General features: G+C 55.3%; 2 protein-coding genes across 3 annotated transcripts; one reads left to right on the forward strand and one right to left on the reverse strand.

Moving 5' to 3' along the window:
- Nucleotides 1–1,877: 1,877 nt before the first annotated feature.
- LOC131811222 (protein enabled homolog) lies at nucleotides 1,878–6,824 on the reverse strand. The gene is made up of 2 exons (XM_059139502.1): nucleotides 5,797–6,824; nucleotides 1,878–5,296 (listed from the first exon to the last, which is right to left on the reverse strand). Exon 1 carries the CDS (start codon nucleotides 6,807–6,809, stop codon nucleotides 6,081–6,083), a length of 729 nt encoding a protein of 242 aa, XP_058995485.1. The 5' UTR covers nucleotides 6,810–6,824; the 3' UTR covers nucleotides 1,878–5,296; nucleotides 5,797–6,080.
- Nucleotides 6,728–23,613, forward strand: RAB35 (RAB35, member RAS oncogene family). 2 transcript variants are annotated; one of them, XM_059139503.1, is made up of 6 exons: nucleotides 6,728–6,859; nucleotides 12,444–12,494; nucleotides 15,008–15,131; nucleotides 19,548–19,672; nucleotides 19,766–19,890; nucleotides 21,259–23,613. In XM_059139503.1, the coding sequence occupies exons 1-6, from the start codon at nucleotides 6,808–6,810 to the stop codon at nucleotides 21,385–21,387; spliced, it is 606 nt and encodes a 201-aa protein (XP_058995486.1). In that variant the 5' UTR covers nucleotides 6,728–6,807; the 3' UTR covers nucleotides 21,388–23,613. The 2 variants fall into 2 exon arrangements, with proteins under 2 accessions (XP_058995486.1, XP_058995487.1); XM_059139504.1 differs by lacking the exon at nucleotides 19,766–19,890 and having other exon boundaries at nucleotides 21,259–21,365.
- Nucleotides 23,614–24,020: the final 407 nt, after the last annotated feature.

Genomic DNA, 24,020 nt, shown 5'->3' on the forward strand with positions numbered 1-24,020 from the left:
GGGAAGATGAATTCAACAAGGGAAACTAGCCCAGTTATTGGCATGCGGTTCTGTGGAGTGACTGACTGGGCTTCACTTTTCCTAAGACACAGAGCCCAGGCATTTCACTGGACTTTGCTAGCTGTCCTCCGGTTGTGTCAGGAGGGTCCTCCGCAGCCTGGCTGGCTGGAAGGGTGGTGTGGATATTGATGGAGCTCAGGAAACTGGAAAAACCAGTCCGAGGATTACCCCTTCAGTGGGTTTCTGTGTGACTCTCCTGTGTGTCCCCCGCATGGAATATGTCTATCACCTTCTCTGAGACCAGTTTCTCTGGTCAAGATGGTATCAGCCGGGCGGAAGCCACGTTAGCTCCTTCTTACCATTCGTACTCTTACCTCATGGGAGGTGGGAGGCCAGGTGCAGCAGTATCTGGTCTAGCATTTCTCAAATATTGGCCTCAGGACCCTTTTACACTTTGAAAAATTACTGAGGACCCCAAAGACCTCTTGCTTCTACGTCTCTTACTGATACTACTGTAGACATCAAAACTGGTCAACTTGTCTAAGCTATGCTCTTTTAAAAATAATAAGCCCATTACATGTTGCCATAAGTAACCATAGCAAATAGAACTCAGTTTTCCAAAATGAAAGCCATTTTAGTGAGGAAAGCAGCATTCTTTTGCATTTTTTATGTCTCTTTAATGTCTGGATTTTCATGTCTGCTTCTGCAGTCAATCTGTTGCATTCTATCAAGTAGTCTCTCTGGAAACCTCACTGTGCACTTGTGAGCAGGCGAGTGTGGAAAAGGCAAGTAACATCTCAGTATTACAAAACTGTTTTCACGTTGCAGATCTTTGAAAGGGTCTTGGGGAGCCCTGGGCTTCCCAGGCCACACTTGGAAAACCACAGAACTAATCTAAAATTGGGGAGAGAAATCCTACCGAAGTGACTGGTTTGACCCTGTGTTCTGGTGATAGGCCCCAAACTCGGCCCACACCCCACGGAATGCAAACTTGAGAGAGTTCAACTGCATTATTTCTGATGTTCCTTCTATTTCGCCAGTTCTCCGTGTGGCTTCATTTGAATGCAACAGAGACATCAGTGCCTGCCCTGTCCAGAGAACACCAGGATGGTCCCTGCAAGCAGGGAACTTGATGCTTACTCGATTCTACCTGAGGGGCTACCTGAGGGCAGTTGTCAAGTCTCCCAGAACGGCACCAGACATGCAGGGCTGGGATCAAGGCCAGTTTGCAGTTCCGTCAAAACTTTCTTTATTCCCTCCCTCTTGGACCAGTGTGTTAGAGGTGTCGCATCCTGACTCCTCATTCAAAGTCCCTGGTGTTCAGTTCCCCCGCCCATTCTCAATTCTGCTTTGCCACCTGCTTCTTCCTACTTAAATGATTGCAGCATGTCTGCCTCTCTCACTGCCTGTGTCAGCAACTTGATTCTACCGCTCACCAGTCTGAAATGTGGATTTCACAGCTCCCTCCAGGCCCCTGCTGCTCCCCTAGAGGCACTGCTGGCTGTCATAGGCCTCAGGCTCGAGGTCCCCTCTCCTCGACCCTCCCAGCCTCCCTACTGGTGATACCACACTTCCCGACCCTTTGCCAGTTGAGCTCTAAAAGGGTGCCTGGGTGACTCAGTCAGTTAAACTTTGGCCTCCTGATTTTGGTTCAGGTCATGATCTTAGGGTGGCAGGTTCAAGTCCTGCATTGGGCTTCTTGCTCACCAGGGAGTCTGCTGGGGATTCTCTGGCCCTCTCTCTCTGCCCCCCACCTCCGCACATGCTTTTTCTCTCTCTAAATTAATATATCTTTTTTTTTTTTTTTAAAGATTTTATTTATTTTATTTGACAGAGAGAGAGATCACAAGTAGGCAGAGAGGCAGGCAGAGACAGAGGGGGAAGCAGGCTCCCTGCTGAGCAGAGCGCCTGATGCGGGGCTCGATCCCAGGACACTGAGATCATGACCCGAGCCAAAGGCAGCGGCTTAATCCACTGAGCCACCCAGGCGCCCCTAAATTAATATATCTTTAAAAAAAACAAAGTGCCCTTAGCTCATGTTCAACCCTTACTACCTGACCCTACTCCTTACCAGCTGCTCAGCCTCCACTTGTATGATCCTGAAAAATACTTTACTTGGCCCCACTCTTCTCTTCATCACCAGTTTCACTTTTCATTCACTGCCCCAATTTTTTAAAAAAATATTTTATTTATTTATTTGACAGAGAGAGATCACAAGTAGGCAGAGAGGCAGGCAAAGGGGGGGGGGGAAGCAGTCTCCCCGCTGAGCAGAGAGCCCAACATGGGGCTCAATCCCAGGACCCTGAGATCATGACCCGAGCTGAAGGCAGAGGCTTAACCCACTGAGCCACCCAGGTGCCCCTCACTGCCCAAATTCTTGAATAAGGAACACACCCCGCTCTGCTGTCACTGTCCGTTCTGGTGAACATCTGCATGCTGCTGTCCCTACTCTTCCCTTTAGACACATATTTTTAAAGTAGGCTCCATGCCGAGCATGGAGCCCAGCTCAGGCCTTGAACTCATGACCCCAAGATTAAGACCTGAGCCAAGGTGAAGAGTCGGATGTTTAAGCGACTGAGCCACCCAGCTGCCCCGATATCTGTTCTGTGCCAGAATGTCAGCTCTGTGAAAGTAGAGATTAACAATTTTTATTTACTGCTAATGCTTCCCATCTGTCACCACCTGGTACATGGAAAATCCTCAAATGTGAAGGAATGACTTGTTCTTCCCTACTGTACTTAAGCTCTAAGCTCCATGAGGATGGGCTTTGTCTGGCTCACGTTAGGTCTTCAGTGCCTGGCACCCAGAAGGCGTGTGAGTATTTTTTGTATTCGCAAATGAACCCAGTTGCCAGGTAAATTCTGTGACTGTGTTTTTGCAATACTGCTTTCTCCAGTGGATGTGGTTTGCATATTGTCCTTTGCATCTGTCCTCTCCTGCTGTTACCCTCACACCTGGCTTCCGCAGTGACCTCCTTGAAAGTTCAGCAGTGGAAATCCACTCCGGTGGATGCTTGCACCAGACTACTTTCCTAAAATAAGACGTTGATATTGCTCCTCTGCTCAGAAACTTTCCCTGTTATGGTTTCTTCCGTGCAAACAGGTGGCACCGCAGTCTCCTCTGTAAACTGGCTGTTCAGAACAGCAGGACAGCCCTTCCCATCAGTGGCGCATACGGAGGCCCACCTCAGGTCCCCGCTGCTTATAGCTTTGTACATTTATAGTTTCTTTCTCCCTCTCTCTATCCACCTACCTACCGACCCGCCTCCTAGAACACAGCCTACCACTGAACTGTAGTTTAAATAAACATAAAGCAGTGTTTCTAGGGGGCACCTGGCTGGCGCAATTTAGTGTCCGACTTGATTTCGGCTCAGGTCGTGATCTCAGGGGCATGACACTGAGTCCCATGCTGGGCTCCATGCAGGGCTTGGAGCCTGAGGTTCTCTGTCCTTCTACTGCGCACTCCCCACCCCCTGCCCGCCAAATAAAATTTAAAAAATTTTTTAAAAAGCACCCGATGTTTCTAGAGGAAATATGCTCCGTTTCATTCAGGGGACACCAGGCACATATCCTGGCCAATAGGGAATTCCCCCTCGAAACCAAAATTGATGATTCTCAGACGGTGACAGCTGCTGTCTGAATACACCTGTTGTTCAAGGCTCTTAAGTTCCAATTCCATCATGAAATCTTCCCCATCATTTGAGTGAGAAGTGATCGCTCTCTTCCTCTCAAGTCTGGACCCCTCATTTGACAGCTGCTTTATCTATTACATTATCTTGTTTGTAATTTTTTATTTTTAAAGATTTTATTTATTTATTTGACAGAGATTACAAGTATGCAGAGAGGCAGGCAGAGAGAGAGAGGAGGAAGCAGGCTCCCCGCTGAGCAGAAAGCCTGATGCGGGGCTCGATCCCAGCACCCTGGGATCATGACCTAAGCTGAAGGCAGAGGCTTAGCCCACTGAGCCACCCAGGCGCCCCTCTTGTTTGTAATTCTTTGTGAGTATGTCTTACTGCTGAGAAGACTGTCAGCTGCTGGAGGGAAAATGCTCTATTCTACAACTTATGGCATATAGTAAGTGGTAAGCACTCACTAGTTACTGAATAAACGATTAATGCCTACTGTTTTCTAGAAGACATGTGCAGGCAAGTCAGAAATCTGGTCTTCACTATGGCCGATTCAGCATTATTATTATTATTATTTTTTAAAGATTCAATTGGGGCACCTGGGTGGCTCAGTTGGTTAAGCGTCTGCCTTCAGCTCAGGTCGTGATCCCAGGGTCCTGGCATCAAGTCCCCACTGGGTTCCCTGCTCAGTGGGGAGTCTGCTTCTCCTTCTCCCTCTGCCTCCCCTGCTTGTGCTGTCATATAAAACCTTAAAAGAAAAAAGAAAGATTCATTTATCTAGGAATGCCTGGGTGGCTCAGCTGGTTAGGCATCTGCCTTTGGTAAAGGTCATAACCCCTGTCCTGGGATTGAATCCTACATCGGGCTCCCTCTGCTTGCCATTCCCCCTGCTTGTGCTCTCTGACAAATGAGTAAAAATAAATAAATAAATTCATTTATCTATTTTAGGGAGAGTGCGAGTGAGTGCACAAGGTTGGGGAGAGGGAGAAGCAGAGGGAGAGAGAAACTTAAGCAGACTCTGAACTGAGCAGAGTCTGATGGAAGCTCCATCTCACAGACCTGAGATCTCCCTGAGCCGAAAGCGAGAGTTGGATGCTTAACGACCGAGCCACACAGGTGCCCCTCTGCTCTACTTTTGAGTAAAAGTATCCTGCAGCCTGATACCAGGAGGCTGCCTTGGAAACGTGTGTAACAGGTGTCTACAGTAGGAAACAGCCGAAAGTATGAATGAGTCCGTGCAAAATGCTCAGGGCTAACAGCATGTTGCTGTTTATCTCACGCCTGTATGTGCCAGATAATTTACGAACCTCTCAGCCTCACAACTATTCTGTGCGGAAATGGGCTCCAAGATGTGATGTGACTTATCCTAAATCTCAGTAACTATTTAGTGATGGGTTCCACGCTCAGTGTGGAGTCTGCCTGGAGTCCTCTTTCTCTCTCTCCCTCTGCCTCTCTGCCTGCTCTTGTGCTCTCTAAAATAAATCAATCTTTTTTTTTTTTTTTTTTTTTTTTTAAAGAAAGGCACATGAGCAGCTCCTCTCGCAGGCAGTACCTTCAGGTTCCAAGCCCATATTGTTTTGACATCACCACACTTGATTCTTAGTTCCTGGAAAAACAACTCAAAACTTGAGTCGAACATTCCATGAGCTGTTCAAGGATCTTCCCTGTGACCTTGTTTATAAAAAAAAAATTATAAACAACATGAGTGCCTATCAATAGCAGAGTGGTTAAATTACAGTACAAACCTATACCACACAGCTGTTAAATGACAGAATGCCCAAACGTGTTGGTAAAGAGAAAAGGCAACATTCATACATGTATCTGTTTTGCTTAGACACAAAAATTCATTGAGAGGCAATGATTAATTCATTCAACAAATATTTCTTAGACCTCTTAAGGTGTCCAAGGAACTTATTAACAAGGGTTACCTGGGAAGAGTGGGTCTGAAGAAAAAACTTGTACTTTGGGGTAAGCTTCTGTACAGTTTGTTTTTTTGACCATGAGCATTATTACTTCTTATAAAGTCAAACTAAAAACAATAAGACGAGTAGAAATATTTAACAGCTACTTGACTGGAAAAGGACAGGGCTAGAAGAACTTCGAATTCCCTGTAATTCTCTAATCAGAATGGCAGTAGGAGCATCTCACTTTCAGGCCAGGTGGGAACTTACTCCAAAACGGGGAAAAAAACTGGAGCTGATGATAAACCCAATCCCGCTTAACTCCCGGCAGCCCAGGTCTTCCTAACCACACGCTTTTGAGATGTATCTGTGTAGGCGGTGTGAAATCGAAGCCGAGGGAGCTGCTGCTTCGGCTGCGGGTGCCGCTCACACCGGCTCGGCGTCAAGGCGGACGGGGCTCTGACTCTGGAACTGCCCTCCCCATGTTACCAAGGAGGCAACTCAGGCTCCACCGGGTCACGGGGCCAGGAGGTGATTCAAAGGCCACACTCCTCTCATGCTCCGCTCTGCAGGCGACTCGTGGCCTTCAACACCGGACAGCCAGCGTCCACCAGGACGTCCCGTCCGCAGGCCCGGGACCAGCACCCCGGAGGCGGCGTCCGTGCGGAAGGGGGCGGAGTGTCCGGATCCCGGGTCTCGAGAAACCGGGAGCTGGGCGTAAGCCCCGCCTCCAAGGTCACTGCGTGCCGGTCTTTCCGTCTCCGCAGCGCCTCCGGCTCTCGAAGATGCAGGAGCCAGTCCGTCCCGGGCCCCGGCCGAGCTTCTCCGGCGCTCTCGGCGTCCTTCAGGGCTCCACAGCAACCCCGCTCTCCGAATCCCCGGGCCGCGCACGGCTGCGGCGACGTCCGCCGACGAGACGCAGGGAAGACTAGCCCGCGCCCGCGCCCGCGCCCGCGGGAGTCCGCGGAGCGCCTGCGCGGGGCGCGAGCGCGGAGAGGGCGGGGCTGGCCGCGGCTGCGGCTGCGCAAAGGCGGTGTCAAACGCTGCGCCTGCGCGCTGGCGGGGCGGGGCGGGAAGGAGGGAGGCGGCGGCGGCGGCAGCGGCGGCGGCTGCTGAAGAGGAGGAGGAGGAGGAGGAGGGGGAGAAGAGGGAGGTGTTTCTGTCAGTTCCGGCTGTTTGTTCGGGAAGTGGATCCGCCGCTGCCGAAGCAGCCCGGAGGGAGCTGCGGATCGCGAGGCCAGCACCGACCCCGCCCGCCCGCGCGTGCCTCCCCCGCCCGCCATGGCCCGGGACTACGACCACCTCTTCAAGCTGCTCATCATCGGCGACAGCGGTGAGGGCCGCGGCGGCCGGACGCGGCGTGGGCCCTGCCGGGCGCGGCCCGCGGGGGCCTCGGGGCGGGCAGGCGGGCGGGGAGGTGCCGGCCCGCGCGGGGCGGGGCTGCCTGGCGGCCGCCGGCCCTATGGGCACGTAGAGGGGCTGCGGGCAGCCTCGAGGTGAGGTTGGGGCACCCGGCTTTGGAGCGGAGGGGCTGGGCTCATGGGGGTCGGGGCTGGGGCCCCCGGTCCTCTCGCCGCGCCTGCCCCTGCCTCACGTGTGACCTTGGTCAAGTCGCGCGATGCCTGGAGTTGGAGAGACCCGGGTTCGAGTTCTGGGACTACCAGCTTCCTTACTCCGTGACCTTGGGCAAGTTGTTTCGCCTTTGTGAGCCTCAGTTCCCTCATCTGTGAGGTGGGGACTTGCCTTGCTGGGTGGTATGACTCTTTGATGAGATAAAGCTGGGAAAGTGCTTAGCGCCCAGCCTGGCATAACGTCAGCCCTGGGTAGGTGCTAGCTATTGATGTGATTATTAGTGCTGTTTGTAAGCCTCAGTTTCTTCGTCTGTAAATTGGGGATAATCCCAGAATCTTTCTCATGGGATTACCTTGTACAGGGCCTAGGACTTTGCTGCTGAGTTATTACCCGTGTGGTTCTGTCTCCCCATCTGTAAAATGGAGTAATAGTAGCATCTGCCTCTCAGGGCTCACTGAGTGTTCAGTGAGATAATGCACACGTAGTGTTGGCAACAGCGCCTGCACGTAGAGAGTGCTCAGTACGTGTTTGCTGCTACGTACTGTATACTAGATGGGTACTGGAGGTGGGTCAGCCAGTATTGCAAAAGGGCTTTGACCACGTATGCTCTCTGGGAGAGCTCCTAGCTCCATGCAGTGCATCTTCTCCAGGGCCTGGTGCAGTGCCTTGCCAACCAGTAGGTGCCTAAAACACATTTGTTGAATGAATGAATGAATCAGTGTTAAGTTCCTAGAAAAGACAGGTTGGTTCCTGGGAAAGGGTGGAGGGTTTTAGAGGTGTTTGGTGTGTGGCAGGTAAGCAGGTTTATGGGGTGACCAGGAGGTCAGGGAGGCAGGCCCTAGGAGGTTTATGGGAGCATAGCTGAGGTGCTGGGATTATATGATGGGGAAGGAGGCTTGGGAGCATTCCAGGTTTATAGACCAGACCTGAGTTGAGGGCAGGGGAGTCATATGACTGAAGGCAGAGGCTAAATTGGTGGTGGAGCCCATGGGTTGTTAAGGAAAGGGGCAGAGGGGTGCAAATCAAAGGAGTTGTGAGACGCTGATGGAGGAGTGCTGGGTGATACTGGGCTATAGCTGGCTGTGGAAGTGAGTGGGTTTTGATCTCACTGTGAAGCTAGATTGGGATGTGGTTGGTGGTTTGGATCCAGTGAAGGATGGCTGAGGTTTCTGTGGTTATTGGTGGAAGGGAGAGGTAAGGGGAAAAGTTAGGGGCCAACGAGGGAGATGCAGAGTAGTTGTGGTCAAGGAAGGAGTTAGATGGGTGGAGGGTGGATTCGTTGTGGTTTGAATGAAAGAAAACTAGATGAGCTGTGTAGACTAACCCTTGGAGATGGAGTCTGGCATTCCTCAGGGTCCCGAGACTTACGCTTTTAAAGGATTTGATTTTAGCCCCGGCCTTTGTACCCAGGGGTAGACACCAGGGTAATTTCTCTCCCTTGGAGAGAAAGTAAGCCCACCGCAGTCAGGGGTCCTTATCCCTCTAGGGCTTGTGTGTTGATATCCAAAAATGAAAAAGCATAAACTCTGCAAGAGGATGCAGCTTGTTGGCTTTTCCCTGTAAAACCGAGGGGGTGGTTCTGGCCCCCTTTCTCACAGTACGTTTTGCCTGCTGTGTTGATTTTTCACTCAGAAGTCAGGTTTGGGAGAAGACTCGCTAAGTTATGTGGCTGGCTCCTAGCCCAGTCCGAGCTTGTAGAAGTCCATCAGGTACAGGAGTCGAAGCTGGACCCTTACGAGCCTGGGAGATGGTAGCCTCGGTTCAGACTGAGCGTGGCACCTGAGCGAGGAGGAGAGGACCAGGAACGGCCCAGGACTGGCTCCTTACGGAGAGGCTTTCAGGTTTTTCAAATGCTTTCATGGACACTCTCATCTGGTGCTCACCTGTTCCCTGTGCAGTTTGTCACATAAGGAAGCTAAGGCTCAGAGGAGCTGACTGCCTTGCCCGAAGTCACACAGCTCATCACAGGCAAAGCCAAGCGTTAATGCACATCAGTGCGATGCGGGAGCAGCAGCTGGTGTCAGGCCTGACGGGCCCTCAATGAGTGTTCGTTTCTTTATTACAAAATCTAGAGTTCTTCTTCCCACTCTGCCACATTGTACATGCTTCTGGAATACATTCCCTCAGCTTTTGCAGCTCTTCTTTATGGCTGAGGTTCTACACTTTTTCCAATGTTCTTCTGACTTTTTAGCACAGAAGTGTAATAGCATTTCGTCTGATCTGTGTGGCCAGCCATCCTCATTCTTAGAACCTGGAGGCTGGAGTGGCTGCCAGAGAACTAGTTAGAGCCTTTCACTTTGCACATGAGTGAGCTGAGGCTCAGAGAGAGGAAGTGACTTGTCTGAGGTTGTACAGTGAGTGGGTGACCGAGCCAGGATTAAAATTGTGAGTGCTTTACTTGAAGGTCTCAGGGACTTCAGCTGTCCAGAACTGAAGCCCAGATAGTGAGGGAACTTTTTGTAGTCCAAAGGAGGAGCAGGGCTGAGGGTGGGGACTTTTGTGGGGGCTTTTTTTTTTTTTTTTTTTAAATTTATTTGACACACAGATTGAGAGAGAGATCACAAGTAGGCAGAGAGGCAGGCAGAGAGGGTGGGGGGAAGCAGGCCCCTGCTGAGCAGAGAGCCCGATTTGGGGCTCCATCCCAGGACCCTGAGATCATGACCTGAGCTGAAGGCAGAGGCTTAACCCACTGAGCCACCTTGGTGCCCCTTGTGGGGGCTTTTTGAGGACCCAAGCATCTGTGTAGGCCAAGAGGCAGGGAGCAGGGGAGAGCAGTGATGGTTGAGGGGCACGTGCGGTGTTTGCCGAAAAAAATCTGTCTTCTGCTGCCTGTGCTCTTCTCAGGGTAGAAGGTGATTGGCTGGACTGGTTGGGTTTCGTGCTCCGTATGGTTCTTGGGAAGCCCTTGTCTTCAGCAGTGCTGAAGGTAGATTGGTACATATCACGTCCTCCCTTCGGCCAGTGCTATGGGATGAATACAAGAGAATGTTTTCCCGAGGAGGCCTCTTCCAGGGATATTTGAGAGGTCGTTTCTGAGGGTGGGTTTCTCTTCCTTTCAAAGGGAAGAGCAATGCCGGAGATTGGGGTCAGGCCCAGAGCAGCAGTTACTGTGGTGACTGTAATGGTCGTTCTGCAGCCTGGTGGTTTTCAGCAGCTCTGCTGAGCACAGGGGTGAGTGAAGGGGACTTGGAGAGGCCAAGTTGGAGGGCACACTGCTCTTTCCTTGCTTCTTGCAGAGAGAGCAACTCCCCTTAATTTTATTTATTTAATTTTATTTCTTGAGAGAGAGAGAGAGAGCCATCGGTGGGAAGGGGTGGGAAGGGAGGGGCAGAGGCAGAGGGGCAGAGGAGAGGGAGAGAGAACCCTAAGCAGGCTGCATGCCCTGTGCAGAGCCCGACAGCGAGCTCAGTCTCACTCTGAGATCATGACCTGAGCCGAAACCAAGAGTCAGACACTTAACTGACTGAGCCCCCCAGGTACACCTTCCATTTTAGATATATGGGATTCAGATAAAATTTAATTTCAAGAAGGATTCTGTTGCTCCTGAAAGTTTGAAAACCATTGCTTTGGCTTTGGTGGGTGCTGTGCTCATAGCATTAGACGGCAAAGTTGTCAGTATGATCGGCATTTGTTGTTTGGTCCTGAATTCATTCAGCCATGCTTTGTCGGTGTCTGCTGAGTGCTGAGCCCCGCTTCCAGCGCTGCAAATATCCAGGCCAAGGCAGGCAAGATCTGCTTCCTAGAGGAACTCGCAGCTAGTGGCCCAGACGCAGCTTTTAGCTGAGTAAGCAGACCCAGAAGGCTCCAGGAGGAAGCCAAGGAGCCGGCAGGCCTGATGGGGTGTCGCGCTGGCAGAACACTGTGAGGGACCCAGCCCAGGGCTTGGGCTTTCCTTGGGCTCAGCAGGAAGCCTCACCGGGGCGACAATGAGGAAGTGGCCCGGAGCAGGAGCACTGCAGGCCCAGGGGCTGAGCAGCAGGTACTGCACGGGCAGCGCCCGTCTGCTCAGAGCCGCACCCCTGTCCTTGGGAAGGGAAGGTTCACTCCAAGAAATAAGTTCTGAGTGTCTCCGGACAGTTCCCAGAAGAGCGCATCAGAGATTGCCGGCCAGAGAGGATGTCTGGGGTTGGTTAGGTTTCGAGGAGCAACGCGGGAGACGGCCGGAGGCAGCGTCCTCTCCGGTTCTGATGAGCACGTACGGGCTCCAACCCACCCATGTACACTTAGCTTGGGGAGGCAGTTGAGACGCTCGTGGAAGCTCTCCTTTCGTCAGCCGTGGCCGCGCCACCGCTGTGGATCTGACAGGAGGGAGGTGCAGGAGCCCTTTTGGGGTCTTTGGTTCCATTTTCTGAACCAGGTACAGGAAGACTATCCTGACAGTGTGTATCAGACCGCGCCCCAGAGCCCTGGCTTCACATCGCAGCCCTGTGCGTCCCCGCGGAGGCCCCGAAGGCCAGCTGCTTAGCTTCCCGCGGGCCCGGGTGCCTCTTCAGAGATGGAGTGGGAGTTACAGGCACGTCCAGGGGCCCATCGCACACACAGCTCTGTGGGCACCGATTCTTTCCTTCTGTGGTTGGTTCACCCAATCGGCCTCAGGCTTGGCAGGGGTAGGGGATGGGATAGGGGAGACAGGGCAGGTGCACAGGCTAGTGCTGCTCCTTTTAAGGTAAAGGGAAGCCAAGTTTATGGGATTCTGCTTGCTCTTGGGACAAGTAGGCTAGGGATTGCTGTGGTAAGTGAAATGGTCTGAGCACGTGTGAGCTCTTGGGCTGACAAGTATAAGGCGGACCCTTCCCCCGCCAGTCCAGCTGGCAGTGACATCAACACGGGGAGGACGACTGGCAGTTGGTTTGTGTTGTCTGGGCCTCAGTTTTCTCACCTGTAAAATGGCCTCGATAATCTCAAGGGTCCTTTTCAGGTCCACAATTCCTCGTCTCATGCTGCACACAAACCGGGGCTCCACTCAGTGTATGCTTTTCTAGGGACCGTGTGGCTTAGACGCACTTGGCTGTTTCATGTGGCTGACCTTCCCCCTGCTTTATTTCTGTCATTTGGTATCTTCCTCTGGGTCTCATCAGCACAGGGTCTGGGCAGAATCCCCTTTCTCATCTCTCCCCACGGGACTGGGGCAGCTTATCTCGCACCAGGACAGAGGGAGAGGTCAGACGATGAGTGGGAGAGATGGTCTTGGTGTGTGGCCGATCAGAGAGAGAAAAAGCAGCATTGAGGTGGGCGACGGGTCTGCTGAGCTTCTAGGAGTCCGCATTTGGGCGTCATCTCCCTGAAGGACTGGGCTGGAGGGAGGGATGCACGCCCCCCCTCATCTCCTGCTTTCTCTCCCGCAGGTGTGGGCAAGAGCAGTTTACTGTTACGTTTTGCAGACAACACTTTCTCAGGTGAGTGTGCCCCTGGGGTGCTGCTGGAGTATTTTGGGTTTGAGATCCCTTTACCTGGCCGGGCCTTTGCCTGCTGTCTGTCTGCTTCAAAAAATCCTTTTGTGGACCCATCCCTTTTCCACCCAGAGACTTCTTGTGCCCCAGCATTTAAGAGAGAAAAAGAAAAGTTGAATATTACGAGTTGGTACATGCCTGGATAAAATGTCAAACAGATAGACTCACGAGGTAAAGAATGGGAGCCCTTCACCGGCCCCTGCTCTAGTGTCCTGGGAGCTTCTGTCCACCACGGTGTGTCTTCCTGGCTTTTTTCCAACTCCGCGTGCGGAGGGTTGGCAACTGGCCTTCTGCTCTTCCCCATCTCTAGCAGACCTCTGCTTCTTCCGAACGCCTGTGGGTCTTCCTGGGCCGCGCGTGCGTGGGCCTTCATCCTTCAGCAGCCGTGCTCCTGACGTGTGCGTGCTTTCTGGCCGCTTCTGGTTTAAGTGATGCACTAAGTGGAGTGGGTCGTACGTTCATCCTCGTGTAGAAGGGGAGTTAACGCTAACGAGGTCAGGGGCTAAAGGCAATTGAAAATGCCGACTTGCCTTTTAAGGAAGCTGTGCTAAGTGACGCTCCCCCTGAAGCGGTCATAGTGCCCCTTGTCAGCTCTGATCAGTGCTGCCTCTTAGTGTTCGTTTTTGCTAAGCTAGTGGGCAGAACATGCTATCACCGAAGCATGTGTTTTCCCGATCGCTGGTGAAGCCGGACACGTTTTTGTTTGTTGAATGTCAGATTCATTGCAGAGGTTTGGCTTGGCCTCTCTGATCAAGGACTGAACATGACTCTGTCTTCAGAATTCGTGTGCTGTGGTCGGGTAGCGCGCTACAATTAGGAAGTGATTACGTGGCAAACACTTCCCTCTTGGTAGAGAGTTGGGTTTGGTCCGACAGCAGCCCTGCGGCACCCCTGGTGTGAAGTCGGGAAGAGTTGTCTGCCCCGTGTGCCCTTGGGCGCCACTAAGTCTCAGACCATCTGTGAAGTGGGACCCCTCGGCGTCCCTCCCACGCAGGGTTACTGCGAGGGTTACCTGAGACGCCCGGAGCCCTAGTGCCTGGACTAAGGAATCCCTCCGGCAGTAGCCGCCGGCCGTGGCTGCTGTTCCGTTCAGGGTTGGGAACTCCGGGGCAGGGCAGCTCTTCAGGGTCTGGAGCACTGCTCTTCCTCCTGGTGCCCCTCTTGCTCACTCCTGGGAGCTTTCAGCTCTGGTCTCCCGGGCAGGGTCTCCTTCCCATTTCTACCCCCAGCCTCTTAGTGGAGTCCATCGTTGGTTCTGGGCCAAAGCGTCACAGCAGTTTCTGCCCATCCCACACCCGACGGCTGAATTCATGTCACCCATTTGGGTCTTTGGCAGCTCTTTGCTGGGCTGCCACGCCTCTGCGGCCTTGTCACAGGGGCAGAGTTCGTACCAGGGGTTCCTCCAGCTCGGCTCCACCGACACTGGGGCGCTGCACTTCCCCGAGGCGAGGGCTGTGCAGCGAGTAAGGATGTTGAGCAGCAGCCCTGGGCTCCACTGATGTGCTCGGGGCTCTGCCCCCCCCACCTTCTCCCGGCCTTGGAAATGGTACCTGTTTTTTCCAGGCCCAAGTGTGGCTTCCTCCCCAAAGCCTTCCTCGATCTCTGCCCCACCCTGAACTTTGACCCCTCCTTTGCAGCTCCGTACAGTTGGGTGTGTGTGGGTCTTGCCTGCGGCACTGTGTTACACAGTCCGCCCCAAACAGAGCAGGAATGTTGCTGTTTGTAGGCCTGGGGGGACACGACAGTGGCTAGATTTTCTCCTCCACTCCGTCTTTCATAGAGATGCCTGAATGAAGTGTTTCCAGTGCGGCTCAGGCTCTGATTCAGACCCTTCAGTGCTGCACTGCCACACACCAGAGAAGGGCCAAGGTCATGAAAACGGCACTAAGACCCTGAGACCTGGGCTCCGGTCCCCCTGCCTGCCTCCCACTGCGGGCTCCACCGCCTGTCACACACCCCCTCCCCGGTTGCTGTTTTTGCTTCTGTCTCCTCTGCCTGCAGCAGTGTTTTCCAACATGCAGGTCGTGACTTGTGTGTTAGGACAGTAATGTGGGTCACTTACAGTGTTGGGAATAGCACAGGAAAAAGGAAACCCGAGTGTGGCCTGGGTCTCCCAGCACACTCAGGCCACTGCTGACACGTCGCGGCCACCCCTCTCAGGAAAGGAGCCTGCCCCTCCCCGGTCGCATCCTGGTTCCTCTCCTTTGTGGGGCTCCTCACTCTGGAAACGGGGTGCTTCTCACTTCGTTTCATGGGTCCTCTCGCCCTCACCTCCACTGAGGGGTCCATGGGGTTGTGGGCTTTGTCCTTCTTGTTCAGGGCTCTGTCCCCGGGGCCTGGAACGTGCTGGGCACAAAGAGCCAGCAGGGAGCACTGCGGAGGCCGGGGTCCCCTGTGTGGCTGAGGCCGCATCCGGACGGGGCGCCCCGTGGGCCTGGCTGACGTGCGTGTGTGTGCAGGCAGCTACATCACCACGATCGGAGTGGACTTCAAGATTCGGACCGTGGAGATCAACGGGGAGAAAGTGAAGCTGCAGATCTGGGACACAGCTGGGCAGGAGCGCTTCCGAACCATCACCTCCACGTGAGTCAGGCTGGCCCCCGCCATTCTCACCCCTCGCCACCTGGATTTGGACACAGGTCAGGTGTCCGGGCTCCCTGAAATGTCACTGGGGTGGGCCCCTGAGCTGTCAGGAGGCAAGCTCCTTGCTGGTCACAGTGGCTGGCGTGGCGTGAGAGGAGGAGGCGACAAGGTGGGCGGCTGCCCGCAGGCGGCCGGTGGCGCCGTGGCTCTGGGGGCGGGCAGGAGAGTACGAGTGAGTCCGCTCACCCCCTAGCCTTCAGCTCCCGGGTATATAAAATGGGAGAACAGGGATGTGGCATGGTCAGTCACAGTGAGTGACTCTTGTTCGGTGCTATAGCTGTGACAGCCATGGTCGGCTGTGCAGGCTCCTGTCACCCACCCCGACTTGGAGGAGGCTTCTCTTTTTTGAGAGGCCAGGAAGGAGCACTGGTACATAGGCCGTCGGGAGGCCTCCTCTGCCTCCCCAAAGCCCTTTACCAGGAACCTGGTTCACCCAGTGGGTTGCCTCCTTTGCTGCTGCAGCACCTTTGTGGTCCCTCGCTGGAAAGAGGGGACCCAGCAGGAGCCCTGGGGACCTGTGGAGGGGCTCTCGGTTCTTGGGCTGTTAATAGAATCGCCTCCAGGAAGGAGCAGGGCTTTGAAGATGGTTTGGAATTTATATTTCTGTTCTGCTGTGTGACCGTGGGCAAGTTGCCTCAACTCTCTGTGCTTCAGTTTCCCAGAGGGTTTCTCCTTAGGGTTGGCGCTTTTTTTTTTTTTTAAAGATTTTATTTATTTTTTTGACAGAGAGGGATCACAAGTAGGCAGAGAGGCAGGCAGAGAGAGAGGAGGAAGCAGGCTCCCCGCTGAGCAGAGAGCCCGATGTGGAGCTTGATCCCAGGACCCCAGGATCATGACCTGAGCCGAAGACAGAGGCTTTAACCCACTGAGCCACCCAGGAGCCCCTCCTTAGGGTTGGCTTTAATGCCGAGTCCTCTGTGCCAGGTGCTCTGTGCTCGGGCTTTCCCCAGACGATCTCGTTGAGCCCGCCGCAGTCGGCACCGTTGCCTTCTGCATTTTACAGAGGAGGTACTTCTGAGAGCGGGCCTGGCGAGTGAGTGCCGGGGCCTGAGCTGGGGCACCCCTCGGTGTGTGCAGAGAAGGAGGCGCTGTTGGGCCTGCAGTAGTTGCTTCTTTCATAGGCCTCTCCTTTGCCTCCGCCCGAAGTTCCTGTGTGACGGAGGTCTCTTGGGAAAGTGTGTGAGTTTTCTGGCCAGAGATCCCTTTCTTCCCTTCGGCCTGGAAACGGGACAGACCCCAGGCGGCCCACCCATCTGGAGACTCCTCAGGATCTTGTGTGCGCTGGGACTTTGAGGGACGAGAAGCCCTCACGGTGGAGGCGGGGAGTGTCACGAGGAGACTCTTGGAGGTGCTGCCAGGCAGAGAGAGGGACTAGGCTAGTGGGTGGGCTGCCTGAGCAGGAGGGGCTTCTGTCACTGGGCCAGCGGTGCCGAGCACACGTGCGCCATGGCCGGTGATGCCATAGACCCCTCTGCCGGTGCAGCTCTCTGTGACTGCTCGCTGACGATCTGCCCAAGTCCCCTTGTGTCTTAGTAACTGCCAGTAAGGCCTTAAGGAGGGCTGCTGGGTCTGATGCTCCTTGGGGTAGGAGGGATGGTGTGGGCAGCCCAAGCGTCCAGACCTGAACAGGACCACCTGTCCAGGTCGGGAGGTCTGGGCCCCGAGCCCAGATGTCCTTACTCTGAGCTGGGACTGTTGCTGAGGATTTTACTGAGTTTGTTTCACTTAATCCCAGACAAAGAGTCTGTGACTGTTTCTATTTTATGGGTGAGAAAATTGAGGCCCAGCGAGGGCACAGTTGAAGTGAGGCCCATTTGATGCCAAAGCTCTTGCCGTCTGGTCCAGTCCACAGCTCTGCTCTCTGCTGGCCCCCACCCCGAGGGACTGGGGCTGGCAGATGCCGTGATGTCTCCTGTAGGTTGAAGCCGCTCTGGGAATTCAGGGTGGCCGAGAGTACCGGGCCCGTGGCTGTGAAAAGGGCTCTGGGCAGGGCAGCGGGCTGGGGTGCAGAGAAGCCTGTGGCCACCTTGAAGTCAGCTCCTTTTAGGTCAGGGTGGGCAGGGGATGAACCGCCTCCCCCTTCTGTTGGGGACACTGAGCAGCTCAGCTAGTGGAGGGCAGTATGTGTGTTTTGGGGTGCTTGAGAAGGGGGCAGTGCTGCACAGGTGTGGCTGGGGAGCACGGGCTCAGCCCCCTGCTGCCATCTTGCCGGTCTTGGGGAAGCTGAGGAAGCTCCATCCTACGTCCCTGCTCTGTGCCTCACGAGGCAGGAGGCACTGCGCACACTGTGCCGAGGGGGCACGGAAAGACGACGTCCCGTGAGGGGGTCTGGGGGTCTGGGGAAGGAGGAGGGAGTCTTGGGGGAGAGTTCAGGAGTTGTTCTCAGGGATTGGGGCAGTTGGGGTGTGGTAATGTGGCCTTTTCTGATTCAGGCATTAAAAGAGAAACTGAAACTGCGTCCCGTTAGCCTGACAAGGAGCCCTGTTATCACCCCGTTTCTTCTCTCTCTGAGGCTGGGGTTTGCTGGCCCAGAGAAGCATGGCTGGGGTGCACGTCGGGGAGGAGTGAGTAACAAGGTGCTGGATGGTGAGGAAAGGAAGCCTCTTTGATGGCTGGCCCCGGACCAGGAGTCAGACACCGGGACTTCAGCAGGTCATTGCACGTGGCCTCGTGGCCTCAGGGGTAAAACGGCGGCCCTCATGTCTGTCACACCAGGTTGCTGCGAAGACTGGTAGGGCAGTGGGTATAAAGTATTGGGTGCTGGCCTGGGCACAGAGCTGAGCTGAGCAGGGGTGAGTGGGTGTGATTACTGGTGGCAGTGGTGACAGGAGGCCCAGAAGCACTGGTGTCCCTCTTGTCAGAGCTCTGAGCCCCTGCTCTCGTCCTCAGACTGGTTCTCGCTCTCCGATAAAGCCCTTTCAGCATTTCTTGGTATTTTCAATAGTCTTCAAACGCAGGAGAGCTAGGAAGTGTGTTCCTCTGCTGGCCGGGGACAGTCGCCTGTCGCCCTGGTCCTGGCGCGTATGCCTGCCCAGGTGGGCATGACCTGGTGCTCCAGCAGCAGCAGGTTCGGAGGGCCTGGCCCCTGCCCAGCTTCATGGTGCGGGCTCCCTGGGGCAGCGACACTGTGTCCCTGGAAGGCCGAGCTGTGGCAGAATGAAGCGCGGGGAGACCCCCGCAGGTTCCTGAGGGGGCTGGAGCCCGGGGCGCCGCCGCCGCTTCTGTTCGCAGCCCTGGTCTTCGGCCGCGGCCTCGCACGCTGTCCCTTGGTTTCCTTCTGCCTGTGTCAGGGGCCCCGGCTTGTCACTGAAGGAATAGTAATAATGGTGAAGAGCCACCACCGTTCCTTGACCGTTGGCTACTTACTGACTGGCCTTTGTGGAAACAAGTCATCTCCTTTATCCCTCGCAGCCATCCCAGGAGCAAGTACTCATGTGTCCGTTTTATAGTTGAGGAAGGAGGTGATTGAGGTGCCTGCGCCAACCCTCCTGGGGTTCCACAGCCTTTCAGAGATGGCACCAGGGTAGCCTCTGTACTGTGACCGGGCCTAGAAAGCCTCTGTACTGTGACCGGGCCCAGGTCGCCGACGAGCCGGTTGTGAGGACGCGGCGGCGCGCACAGCCTCGCTGGCTGCGTCCTCGCAGAGGCTGTGGTGCGGGGGGAGCCCGGGGGCTGGCGTGTGGGGTCCACGTCCTCCGTCTGTCCCTCTGAACTGTAAATGCTTCGGTTATGGCGTCTGGAGGGGAATGTTCACGTCCTCCTGCCGTCCAGACCTTCTGGCTGAGCTCAGGCCGGAGGGTCTGCACGGTCGGATGGTGGCACCTCTGGGACAGCTTCTGCCCGGCTGTGCCCGGATGTCCACACCGTTTCCACGTACTCGCTGCCCCCGGCACGGATGAGCCCAGGGTCAGAAGTGGAGTGAATGACGCGCTGGCGGGGCTTCACTACGGGTGTGTCTTCTTGGAGTGGCATTTTACTAAGAGGCTTGAAGAGAAAAATTCTTTCAATGTTAAAACAAACCAAGTGGTAATAGGACATCAAATACAAGTTACTTGCATTTTAAACCTAAAATAAGAACTTCAAAGATGTTTCAAGCTAGTGGCAGACTTGAACAACTTGACCGACCACCTCAGGGCCGCTCCCTCTTCCCCGGTGCTTTGGGGACAAGCATGAGCAACAGTGCTGCTGAGCGTCCTGGCCGGGGTCGGAGGGAGAGGGGATGCTGGGTGCCGTGCAGGAGAGCCTGTGCCCCATCATTGTCTCCCTGAGCGCCATCCGGATGCAGGCAGGCTCGGTCTTAGTGAAGGGGCTACTCTTGTCTAGGCTGAAGCTCTGACACAGATCCTGACCCTGCAGGTATTATCGGGGGACCCACGGGGTCATTGTGGTTTATGACGTCACCAGCGCGGAGTCCTTTGTCAACGTTAAGCGGTGGCTTCATGAAATCAACCAAAACTGTGATGATGTGTGCCGAATATTAGGTGAGGCTGGGCCCCCCGGGGTGGGGACAGTGGCCTGGAGGGTGACAAGGGGGTACTCCTGCAGGGCTGGGCTGACTGTGCTTTGCCTTGAAGTGGGGAATAAGAATGACGACCCTGAGCGGAAGGTGGTGGAGACAGAAGACGCCTACAAATTCGCAGGGCAGATGGGGATCCAGTTGTTTGAGACCAGTGCCAAGGAGAATGTCAATGTGGAAGAGGTGAGGCCTGGGCCCCGGGGACGGGGGGCACGGGAGGGAGTGGGCCCCAGCTCTGTCTCACAGCTGCAACCCTCCTCTCTCCAGAGCACTTGGGTGCCTGACAAAATCTCTTAGTAACTGCCGTTTCTTGGGGCCCACTGGATGCCAGGCATCGCGCTAGGCCTTTTGCAGGTGTTAGCTTGTGTCTCAGCAGTCCTCTGACCTGAGGTTCCAAGTTGAGGTCTGTCACCCAACTTGTAAGAGGCCGAGTCACACTGAGACGCAGCCCACAGCCCAGCCACACAGGGTTCCTGCTCAGGCTTCAGCCTCACTGCCCTCCCTGGCCCCGCCCGTTACCCCTGTGTCCGCTCTCAAGGCTTTCCCTGGGGCCTTGGCCTTCCTGCAGACACCTGGTTGCTTCCCTGTGGCCTCCAGGCTTCAGGTGGACCCCTGCTGCGCGTCCCCCAGAGGCTCCTGGGGAGACGGGTCTCCCGTAGAGCTGCTGAGCTTTCGGCCAGGGGCAGCTTCCCTTCTGCTAGGCCTGCTGGGAGGTAGTTGTGAGTCTGTGGGAGAGAAGCGGGACCTTTTGCCACAAGCCTAGCAGGCCTTGCTCGTAGCTTCGCGGGAGTCCTGCCCCACAGTGTGTGGAATCTGGAGACCCAGGGAAGCCTGGATCCCCCATTGTGTCCTGGACACCCGACTGCACGGTGACAGGGAGCCCAGGTGCCTCAGAGTCAAGCTGGGATCACAACACGGGCCTTTCTGTGGGACCTTGGGCAGTGACTTCATCTCTCCAGGTTGCTACCTGTTCCTTCTATAGATCGGGGTGGGGTGAGAGTCCCTGCCTCCTGGGTTGTGAACAGTGAGTGATGCAAATTATGTCAAGTGCTTGATGCCTTAACTGGCAGAGGGGAGGAGAGGACTGTGGGTTGGTGGGCATCGGTGGGGGGGGGGAATCCACTGGATCCTGGCACCATAAGGACGTCTTAGGGTGGGGTCTGGGGAAGGTTCTGGGGGGATGTGCAGTGACGTGGCGTGGAGTGGGCAGGCTCTGTGTCCCTCTGGCCTGTCTTCCAGGTGGTGAGGTTCTTGGTCTCTTTAGAGGAAAGCCTGGAAAATCCCTGAGATTGATTTCCCTAAGACACAGCTCTCGGGGCTTTGATGTTGTTCCTTTTTGACCTTTAGAATTGACCAGCTCCTTCTGGAAAGGGTTTGAGGACCTACGTACAAAAAGCCCTCATGAGTAGAAATAGCAAATGGGGAGTGGAGCCCAGGGCGGCGGTCAGGGCGGCGGTCGAGCCGGCGGGCAGACGTGGCTCCGCGATGGGGCTCGCCACACCGGGGCTCGCCACCGGCTCTGAGGCCCACCCGCCTCCTTCGTCCTCACAGATGTTCAACTGCATCACAGAGCTGGTCCTCCGAGCAAAGAAAGACAACTTAGCCAAACAGCAGCAGCAGCAACAGAACGACGTGGTGAAGCTCACGAAGAACAGTAAACGAAAGAAACGCTGCTGCTAATGCCCCCCAGCCCACTGCAGAGACTGCGCTGCGGCCACTCCCCGGCCCGAGGCCCCGCGGGACTCCTCGGGGACAGTCTCAGTTTCGTGCCGTTATTTAAAGAATTCTTTCCACGTTTTTGTATCGGGAGGCGCCACCGTCGGCACTTCCTCCCCTCCCCCCTGAGTGCCAAGAAGGTGTTGGATGACCTGCCCTTCCCTTCTGGTGCCCCTGCCCCCTGGCCAAGGCACCTGGGCCCGGCGAGGACGCTGCGGGCCGAGCGGACTGATTAACCAGATCTGTACATAATGTATATTGCTTTAACCAGCCGCACCACCCTCGGCCTGCCCCGGCTTCCGCCTCCTTAATGCCAGCCTGCTGCAGTAGACCCTCCCGTCCCCGCCCCTCCCCGCCCCACCGGGCAGCCAGCGGCTTCCTGAGGAGACAGGATCGAGTTCTAGCCACGTTTTTTTGCCAACCTGGGCCGGTGGAGCGGGTCTTCTGTGTTACTTGTTCTCCTCCAGGCCGTCGGCTTCTGTCCCTGGCACGTAGGGTCTCCCCTCTCTCTGGAGCCTGTGCCGTGTCTCTTCCCTGCCCAGCTCCCCCCACCCCCATTCCTCTCCTGCCCCCGGAACCATTCAGGCAGCTGGGGGAAACCCGGCCTCGAGGTAGGCCTGGGGGTTCTCATTAGAGGCCTAGCCTTTTGGCTTACAGGAAGACTTGCTCCTGCCTTTTGGTCACCAGATTTCTTGTCCTGCCTTCTAGATGCCTCTGAACTACAAACCCAGGGAAACCATGGCTTTTAATTTATACCAGCCTGTTTCAGTTCCAACAGAAAGGTAGGGGTGTGTTTGTGCAGGGCTGGGGGCTTGCAGGGGCACTGCGGAGCGTTATTTTAATACATAAAATGAAGCCAAATCAAATGAATTAAGTTCCTCACACTTTCTCTTCCTGAGGTTTGGTTGGCACAGCAGCAACTGTTGTGGCCTCCCCACTTTGGGTCCAGTGTTTTTAGAAAAACCGAATGGCTTCCTGTCATTGTGGGGCCAGGCACTTGGCAGAGCAGCATTGCCTTCCTGGCCGTTTCTTGGTGGGAAAGGAGAACGGGCCTCCCACCCTCGTCTGCATCGGCCTGGGGCTTTCCACGGAGCTCTGGGGTCCCTGTTGCGGCCCCGGCACCTCCGAGTGAGGAGTCGGCGCCAGGCGCCGCGGGACTGTGGGGTGCCGCGTCAGCGCAGGCAGCCTTGGGTCATGGACAGGACTGTTCTGGTCCAAAGGTAGCAGGAGGGTTTCTTAGCGGGTGCGAGGGAATGGCAGCTGGGTCTGGGAGCCAGCCGGCTCTGACCCTGGTCCCTGGAGGAAAAAGCCAGGGTCATCTGCACTTGATTACTGTCCCCCTCGGGACACTTCATCATTCACCTTTCCCCTAAAAGGATCACGTAGCCTGGGAGTAATTTATTTCAACACCATGATGTGTTTTGTTAGATTTCCTTTCCTAGGTGATTTCCAGGCAAAGCCCTGATTGGACAATCACATCACAGATCACACTGCAGATTTTCCATGTTAACACTGTTGGTGGGTTTTTAATCAGTAAAAACTGGGAGTTTCTTCTGACCTGTCTCTCTGCTTCCCCAGACTGCCAAGAGCCCATGGTTGTCTGGGAGCAGGCCTTCACTGGGGCCACCTGAAGAGGTGGGGGAGCTCTGGGCCCAGGGACGCGGTGCTGTGGAGGGCGGCCGTGGGGCCAGCCAACAGGCATCTTCTGACTGGTGGGGGGCCGGGAGGGAAAGTGTGGTCTCCATCCTCAGGGCTGTGCGGGGTGACCTGAGGTCCTGGGCAGGATGCAGAGAGCTCGAGACTCCTGGGCGGGCAGCGTACTCAAGTCTGAGTGTTCACGTGACATCAGTGTGGCAGTGCTTGCAGATTCGAGCAATAAGGGGAAGGGGTCCTGGAGGTTTCCAGCCCGGGCTAGAAGCTGGCTATGGCTCTGGCAACTGGACGTCCAGACCCAGGTGGTGGGGTGATTGTGGTGACGACAGTGTGCCTGTCCCACTGAGTGTTACACGCATGAATGGGGGGTGGGGGTGGGGAGACTCACAGGGCTGGACTGCCGTCCTGGTGGACCTGATGTGAAATTCCTGTTGAACAACAAAACTTTTAAATGGTTTGCTAGGATTATTTCTGTATTGAAAGTTTCTAATTATGCTTTTTAAAAAAATACTAAAAATAAAGGTTCAAGCTGCCAAATTTTCTTCCAGGGTCTGTTTCCTCTCCTCCAGCTGTGTCGTGGGCGGGCCTGCCTTCTTCCCACCCACGGTATTCAGCTCTTGTTTGTTCTGGTCTGAGTCCATCACAGGTGCCTGCCGAGGCCCAGGGCCACTTTCAGAAGCCAAGTTTGTTTTCCCCGCAAAAGGTTGGTCCAGTTTGAGCTTCCCCTCCAGTTCGAGGCAGAGGTCGGAAGCGCACGTGGTAAGATGCCAGGGGAAGTGCCCTGTTTATTCTCCGCACGGCCGGAAGGCTGCAGTGGAAGCTTTGCCTGCAGTGATTTCTCTGTGGCTCCGAGTTCCTGCCAGGCTGGAGGGCCTGGCCCGGGTGTGGGAAGCAGGACTGGCAGGGCGCCCGGGGTCAGGGTGCGTGTGGAGGTGGGGCCCGGA

Source organism: Mustela lutreola, chromosome 11 (genome assembly GCF_030435805.1).
Source record: "Mustela lutreola isolate mMusLut2 chromosome 11, mMusLut2.pri, whole genome shotgun sequence".
NCBI lineage: Eukaryota > Metazoa > Chordata > Mammalia > Carnivora > Mustelidae > Mustela > Mustela lutreola.